General features: G+C 32.1%; 1 protein-coding gene across 1 annotated transcript; it reads left to right on the forward strand.

Annotated features, from left to right (window-relative positions):
• Positions 1 to 413: 413 nt before the first annotated feature.
• Positions 414 to 3,819, forward strand: LOC110607411 (receptor-like protein EIX2). Its single transcript, XM_021746516.2, has one exon. It carries the CDS (start codon positions 500 to 502, stop codon positions 3,575 to 3,577), a length of 3,078 nt encoding a protein of 1,025 aa, XP_021602208.2. The 5' UTR covers positions 414 to 499; the 3' UTR covers positions 3,578 to 3,819.
• Positions 3,820 to 9,240: the final 5,421 nt, after the last annotated feature.

Raw genomic sequence — 9,240 nt, forward strand, 5'->3', positions numbered from 1 at the left:
AAAAACTTTATATTAATTTATATAATAATAATGTTAATAATTTTAATATTTGCATAGCACACGATTAGTTTTATAATAAAGATGGAAATAATTGAAAAATTAATAAAAAATTATTTTTTAATTAAAATAATTATATTTTTAATATATATAAAAAAAATGAAGTGAATAAAAAATATGTAATGCAGAAAGTAATAAGTAAATTAAAAATACACTATAATATATAATTTTAAAAAATTTAACGGGTGGAAAGTGATTAGTTAATAAATAAAAGTGAACCGGAGTACAAGATAAGTTTGCAGCAATTTCTACGACGAAGGCGAAAAAGGGGTCAAGTCAATAAAGGAAATGAAGAAAATTGGAGCCGAGTGGGGCCATTTTCTTCCCACTTGCCTTGCCAAGTACATAATCCAACTACCCAGGACACCAATATACGCATTTGAGCTCTGAGCATGTAAATCAACATCTCCAAAGCTCTAAGTTAATTTACTTTAAATCAAACATGTCTAATGTTTCTCTGATGTTGCTCCTTCTGGTGCTTGTTTTGATTATTCACAGTCATGGAGCTGATTCAAATGCTAGTTGTATCAAGAGTGAGAGAGATGCCCTTCTCAACTTCAAAAAATGCCTCACTGATCCTTCAAACAGATTGGGGTCTTGGGTTGGAGAAGACTGTTGCTTATGGGAGGGAATCAGCTGTAGCAACAGAAATGGACATGTTACGAAGCTTGATCTTAAATGGAAAAAATTTGCCGTTGGAGGTGAGATCAGCCATTCTTTACTTAATCTCACACATCTTACTTATCTGGACCTCAGTGCCAACGATTTCTCAGATATTGGGATTCCATCATTTCTCGGTTCCTTCAAAATGTTAAAATATCTTAAACTTTCTGCAGCAAATTTCGTGGGAAAGATTCCCCATTTTCTTGGAAACCTTTCAAGCTTGCAGGTTCTTGATCTCAGCCACAATTTATTGACGGTTGATAGCCTCTTCTTTGCTTCTACCCTTACTTCATTGAAATATCTAGACCTGAATTCTTTGGACCTTTCTAAGGTTGATGACTGGTTAAGCTCGATAAATATGCTTCCGTCTCTAATGGAGCTGCGCTTGTCTTCCTGTGCCCTTCACTCTTTTCCTAGCTTTCTACATGTTAATTTCACATCTCTTGCCGTTCTTGATCTCAGTTCAAATTACTTCAATTCCACGATCCCACACTGGTTTTCCAATATTAGCAACATTCAAAATCTCGATCTAAGTGGGAGTGCACTGCGAGGCTCCCAGCCAAGCGAATTGAGTGATGCTAGTTTCCTTAAGTTGCTTCATTTTTGTAATTTGCTTGAGCTGGACTTGGGCTCCAACTCTTTCAGTGGCGAGATTGGTGAACTTTTTGGCAACTCGTCTGGTTGCGTCCATAGTAATTTGAGGAAACTGGATCTTTCTAGCAATAATTTCAGAGGTAGTCTTCCAGATAAACTAGAAATCTTTAAGCATCTAGAATATCTGGATCTTTCTGACAACTACCTTTTGGGACCAATCCCAGAGTCAGTTGGAAGAATATCAAGCTTGAAAGAATTATCTCTCAATTTCAATCGTTTGAATGGAAGTATACCTGCAAGTCTTGGACAACTTTCGAAGCTGAAAAGTTTAAACATTGGGAACAATTTATTGAAGGGCAGTGTCCCAGATGTTGGACAGCTTTCAAAGCTAGAAATTTTAGACATGAGCAACAATTTATTGAATGGCAGTATCCCACAAAGTCTTGGACAGCTTTCCAAGCTAGATGTTTTAGACATCCATAACAACTCACTGGATTGTATAGTCTCCGAGCTTCACTTCTCACAACTGAAGAGCTTGACTCAATTGGTGATGTATGGGAATTCAATAGTTTTTGATATTGAACCAACATGGGTAGCTCCTTTTCAGCTTCAATCTCTTTATTTGTCATCCTGCAAAGTGGGGCCAAAGTTTCCACAATGGCTTATTTCACAAACGAATAATTCGTTGGAAGTTCTTGACCTTTATAATACAAGCATCTTTGATGCCATCCCGGATTGGTTTGAAAGCATTTCCTCCAATATCCATTGGTTGGATCTGTCTCATAATCAAATTACAAAGCACTTGCCAAAGTTGACGAGAACATCTTCGGATGGTTCTACTAGGGTCATATACTTGAATTCCAACAAGTTTGAGGGTCCTCTGACTGCTTTTCCTCCAGATGTGAAAGTACTAGATATCTCCGACAACTTTCTGTGGGGCCAAATTCCACAAAAAATTGGCAAAATGATGCCCAATTTGGATTTTTTATCTCTCTCCAACAATCATTTGAATGGAAGCATTCCAAATTCTTTGTGCAAGATGACAGATTTAAGTTATCTTGACCTTTCAAGGAATCAACTGTCAGGGGCTCTTCCTCAATACTGGCAGCTGGGAATGCAGTTTGTAGTTTTTGATGTGGGAAGTAACAACTTGAGTGGTCACATTCCAGTTTCTTTGGGTTCTTTAGCGGGCCTTGAATCCTTGCACTTGGAAAACAACAATCTGAAGGGAAATATCCCCACATCCTTAAAGAATCTGGGAAATCTGCTAACTCTTGATCTCAGTGAAAATGCATTTACAGGTGCAATTCCTCCTTGGATTGGGGAAAATTTATCTTCACTTGCCATACTTAGTATCCATTCTAACATGTTTGAAGGGGAGATTCCTCCACAGCTTTGTCGCCTTGCTTCTCTTCGTGTACTGAACATAGCAAAGAATAAGGTGACAGGAACTTTACCTCGTTGTTTTGGCAATTTCACTTCAATGATTGTTGATGATCAGGGTTTTATTGATTCTTGGTTATCATCTTTTTCTTTCCCTGTCCTTTTTCAAATGCCTGACCGCTGGACAGCATACCAAGAACATGTTTTGGCCTACATGAAAGGAACGGAACTTTTATATAACAAAACACTTGTATTTCTCTTCTCCATTGACGTTTCAGACAATGATCTTTTTGGAGAGATACCAAATGAGCTAGTGAATCTCTCACAGATACAAAACCTGAATCTGTCTGGAAACAATTTCAAGGGCCAAATTCCTCTACAGATTGGCAAGTTGAAGTCATTAGAATCGCTGGATTTGTCTAGAAATGAACTTTCAGGCTCGATTCCTCCAAGCATTTCTGCTTTGAACTTTTTAAGTTACTTAAACTTGTCATTCAATAATTTATCAGGCCCCATTCCTCATGGGAATCAACTCCAAACCCTGGATGACAAATCCATTTACATTGGCAACAGCAAATTATGTGGACCTCCTCTAGAAAGCTGCCAAGAGATGGAGCCACCTGGACATGGCAAGCCTGTCGAGGGAAGTAACAAAGATGATGAGTTTGACATGCTGTGGTTTTATTGTGGCTTGGGAGTGGGGTTCATGGCTGGATTTGTGGGAGTCTGTAGCACTCTCTACTTCAAAACTCCTTGGAGACGTACAAGCTTTCAATTGGTCGACAAAGTATTCAACTACCTTTGGGTGATAGTTGCAATAAAGATAAACCAGCTCCGGAGAAAGTTCAGTAGAGGTGAATCTAGAGATCAACAACCATGATAATTAAAGATTATTTTTCTCTTACACAAGATCCAGAGTGAAGATTGAAATCATTCCTCTGCACTTTGGGATAGATTTGACTGCTGTGCTGCTTCTGGAGGTATTATTAATTAATATATGTTACTATTATGTGGCTTTTCTATGCCTTTGTTGAGGTAATATTCCGTTAATACAAGTGGAGTTTTAACCCATTATATCTTTAATTTGATTATCTTGGAGATTAATTAAGGCTTTCGTTTTAATCGAATGGCCAATTTCGTTTTAAGCCTTATCAATTTATTGTTAATAATTTGCAAATCTATTAATTTTACTATGTTTTGGTTTATGATCAATAAATAAATCTTTTTGAATTTATGAAATATATGAATTCTACATGATAAATTATGTGAATTTGAGATTATATTAAAACTTGGATGAAACAAATACAGCCGTGAACTATTTCAATAAAAATAAATAAATAAATTCTAATTTTAAAATGTGATTAATTATGAAAAAGAAAGAGTAAACGTCAATAATCTATTTTGAATTATACAGTGAAATTGCTTGAAGATGACCTCTTTATAAGAAAAAAAAGAGAACTTTAAAATTTCAATTTTATCCCATCTCTAAAAAGAGAGATAAAAGACCTGCAATCACAACTTTCTTTATGCTTGTTCTTTTCCTCCTTTCCTCAACTGCCATCATAGTCTCTCCACCGAAGCTTTCATCCCCTTACTCTTCTTTGCTTTTTTCTTATAAAAAACAGTAGATTCATCTCTACCTATTTTGTTCAGTTGCTTCCGACTGCAACCCCTTTCTCTCTCACTTTATCACAAGCAAACAAGACCCTTAATCCCTCACCCAAAGCTGCCAATCCTCCTCATCTCCTCCTCTACTGCTTCTTCTTCTTCTCGATTGATTGGGTCCCCATCATCATTGTCGATGCATGCTGTAGATTCGCTATTGATCATATTGCAGATTCTATGCAAGATCATTAGTCTTCAAAAAATTCACTTAATATCGTGCATTAGATTTGTGAAATATAATTTATTGATATATATTTGTGAAATCTAATTATTTAGATATAGATTTGTTTGGCTTAATCTCTAAATTTTGTTTTGTGTTAATGATTTTGATCAATTAAATTCTTAGTTTTGATGTTTTGTGTCCTACAGATTAATTAAGGATGTACTTTTGGTTTTTTCTCTTTTTAAATTTGGGCAAATTTCAGATCTCTAATCTTTTGTATTAGGGAGAGTGGAATTTGAAATAGAATTTAGGGTTCTTGTTATTGTTGAACATGGTATCTCAGAAAGTTGATAAGGACAATTGGGACTTTTCATAGCTTTTTAATAGTATAATTTAAAAAAATTGGATGGAAGGACTTGATTATTGAAAGAGATAAAAGATAGAAATATTTTAATATATTTTTAAAAATATACAAATTAATTTATAAATAATAGTAATATTCAAAGGTTAAATTGTAAATTAAACATCATGAATAATAATATTATAAATTAGTGGAGAAATGTTATAAAAAAACTTTAAGTTACAGAATTTATGCACATTACTGATAGTTATTATTAGGTATAAAAAAACTTTAAGTTACAGAATTTATGCACATTACTGATAGTTATTATTAGGTCAATTTGATTCAAAAAACTCGATGTTTGTGGATAATGATATTTTAATTTAAATCTTTTAATTTTAGTTTAATTGGTCCAACTTTTATATTTTAGTATAATTTTAGTCAATTTATAAATTTTTAAATTTAATAGTATACATGGCAATTTGATAGCTTAACTAGCTGGCACATATATCATTATTATTATTATTTTAATTGATTGAAAAAGGTTAATATTTATATCATTTTATATTTTAATCCAAATGTTTAAAATGCAATTATGTGTAATAAATTTTAGCTAATTTTTAAAATTAAAATTAAAAATAATCGATCTAATCATTAAATATGTAGTTTATTTATTCAACGATTATAAATTTTATTTTAAGTAATAATTATGAATATTTTATAGTATATATATTATTAATTTAAAATAGTAGCTGTTGAAACTATTCTCTGTATATTTAACCGTTAGATTACTATTGTCTTTTAAATTAAATATATTATTTAATTATGTAAAAATTAATTGTATTATCACTATAAAATAACAGACAGCGACCGCTTTTTCCATCGCTGATAGTCAAAAATCCATCGCTTAAAATTATGTCTCTAATTTTTTCAACGGATTGGAGTTCCGTTGGAAATAGTAGCGATGGATAAACATGCGACGATTTTTTTGACAGATAATTCTGTCGGAAATTTTTGCGACTAACGTTATTCGTCGTTAAATACATTGGAAATTCCAAATTCATCCTATGAATAACCTGTCGCTAATCTATTGAAAATAATTAGTGATGGAAAATTTCCATCAAAAATGCGTCGCAAATATTATTACATTTTTAACAAAAATTTCTCATAAATTCATGGCTAATCCGTCGTAATCTATTAAAATTCGATCACAAAACATAATTTTCTGCTTTTATTCAGATATTCCCTGTATAATCAAATAATTTATAATTAAAAATCATATTAAATATAAATCAAATATCATTCACAATAATTATAATTCATATTCATAATATTTAATAATATTCATAAGATTTAAAATAAATCCATAATACTTAATAATGTTCATAAAATTTAAAATAAATCCATAATAGTTAACAATATTCATAAAATTTAAAATAAATCCATAATACTTAATAATATTCATAAAATTTAAAACTAATCTATCAATTTATCGAACCATCTGATAAAAAAGTTCTGCAGTTGTGTTATGTGGCGAATATCTTTTTTGATTCTTCATTGATTATATCTGTGATGAGTTTGTTGCAATCGGTAAAGCCTTGACAGTAAATGGAGGGCAAATGATGCCTCAGGTATCCTGTTTGTCTTTCTCAGCTTTTGCAGGATCTTGGAAAATGAATTTGTTTTGCGTTGGGCGTTGAGTGGAATGAGTATGATGTTTAGGGGTGACTCAAAAATTGTCTTTGCAGTCAAGGGGTCAAGAAACATGTTCATTTCTGTATATTCATTAGAATGGATGGTCAAGACATTTCCCTTGTCCAAATTGCTGCTGCTAATGTGTCCAATAACAACACATTCTGAAAAATATTTTTTAATATTTAATAAAATTTAATATATTTAAAATTATATAATTAAAAAATAAATAAATAAAATTATATTTCTTAGTACGTGTGAAAAAGTAAAATGAATAAAAATTATAGGACAAAAAGAGTATTAAAATTATATTATTATTACAAAATAAATATCTCATATTCAATATTTTATTTAATCAAGACAAAAATCATAACTAAAAAGTAAATAGACAAAATCCTCTTACACACATGAAGTTTATAAATTACAACTTAAGTTCAATAACAAAAATATGATATGAAAGAAGGAAAAGGAGAGGATTAAAAAAATATGAAATCAATCTAAGCCTCCATATGTTTTATAGAAAATAATTTTTAAATAATATTTTTTTATATTTTTTATTGTTTGAAATATTTAAAAAATTTAATTTATAGTGGTCAAAGAAAAAATTGACAGGTCAAATTAATTATTTATATTAGTATTATTTATTTATTTCCAGTGGTCAAATAAATTTAATAAATTTATTTATTTTTATATATTATAATAAATAAATTAAGTAAATATAATGCATTATTTATATTAGTATTATTTAATAAATAAAAACTTAATATATTTATTTATTTATTTATTTATATATATATTATAATAAATAAACTTAGTAAATATAATACATTATTTATGTTAGTATAATTTAATTCTAATATAATATTAAAATATTAATATTCACGCTCTGTCAACCGTCACATCAGCAGTCTTTAATCTCAATTTTGATTATGAGTATATTTAACACCTACAAAAGTATTAAAATTTTAGATTTTTTTGAGACGAATTTAATGTTTTATATATTAAATTCACTGCAATGTAGCTAACTGTGGACATTTTGAAGATAATATGCTTCCAGGAGGTCTTAACAGCTATTTCTGAATTGACAATCCAAAAATCCACCACTTCCATGTGGAATGGCCTTAACATACCTGCAGTCTCCAACAGCTGAGAAGATTGGATTAGACTGCTTGACAGCAAATGCATCTCCAAGACCAACTGGAATATCATCAAGACCCATCATATGCAGTAAATCACAAAATAAGTCTATAGTTGCAGCATTCGCCCAGCCGGTTGGACTTACAATGATAGCCTGGAGGAAAACAGCGGCAGGTTGCAAATTCAATTAATGCTTTGTCCTGTCAACGAGGCAGAATAGCTCGGTTTCCAAATTATGGTATGCTTCTAATTTTAGCTTGAAAATGAGATACACACTTACCCCCTCTGCACCTGTCACCTCCTTTGTGAAGCCATCCTGTCATCATTATGTGGAACAAAAGGTTCAAGATATATGAAAATTTTTAAGAATGTAAAACATTAGGTAAATCTTCATACTACAACCTTAACAAGCTCAGAAAGAAAACAAGCATTTAGAGGTCTTTGTTTTAATTAGTCATCTGGCATCTTCCCTTCCCATTCTGCACAATGCAGAATAGATCTTAGAGGCCTTTCTGAATATGTCCACTGTGAACTCCACCTTTCTTTAGATTGAACTTTGGAACTCTACGGCCATCAAAGAATGGGTTTGAACCATCAAAGTATGTTCATATACTCCATTTCAGCAAACTCATTTTCTTCATTTTGATTATGCAAATTACGCAGGCTAGAAACTGCTACACCAGATGTAAATGAATCCCACATGAAATAACTCTGCAAGATGTTTACTAGATTATACTTTTGAGAATAGAACTTGCATAAGACATTGAGACAAAGAAGCATCTTAAAGAAAATACCGTACAAAATTGGTCATCAAACCAAGTATCACGAGCCATTTTCAAGGATTGGAAGCAATATTGTGCCTCATATGTATGCTGGCTGTTCTCAAATGTCTTTAAAAAAAAAATCCTCATTTATAGGAATTGTGTTTGTTGCATCCAGGGGCACCAGGGTGACTGGTATTCCAGAATGGATCAGTCTGTCAAAGCAAAATTTTAATTAAGTCGGACTGATTTGGGTACTCATCAATACATCTCAGACAAACATATTGCAGAACCAGAAAGTTCCTGGTTTCGTTCCCCATAAAATTCTGATATGGACCAAGAACAGGACACAAAAGACATCTCCAGTTTCATACCTGCAGTAGGAAACCTTTCCTTAGGCCATGGTTGGAATCAATGTCTAGCTTTCCTCCAAGACCTACAGGAATAGCTTGTCTGTATGTGCAGCCTCCTGCTGTTGAATTTCCCTATTCAATATCCATAGATATCAATAAAATTCCTCATTGGCGATATGTTAGTAATCAAGCATGCAATTTTCTTCCTCATCTTCTTCTTTTTCTTAAATTGAAAGAGGATGCTAGCTTGAACTCACCTGCTCAATTAATGGAAGATGTCCACCAACATTTGGGAGCATAGTACCATCTTCTAGTATTCCATCCTCGCCTCCCACTCCAACTGCTATATCATCGCGGCCCATCATGTAAAGAATGTCATAGATTTGGTTCACAGCATGCCCTGCATCAGTCCATGCATTTGCATTGATAGTA

This window comes from Manihot esculenta, chromosome 7, assembly GCF_001659605.2.
Source record: "Manihot esculenta cultivar AM560-2 chromosome 7, M.esculenta_v8, whole genome shotgun sequence".
Classification (NCBI taxonomy): domain Eukaryota; kingdom Viridiplantae; phylum Streptophyta; class Magnoliopsida; order Malpighiales; family Euphorbiaceae; genus Manihot; species Manihot esculenta.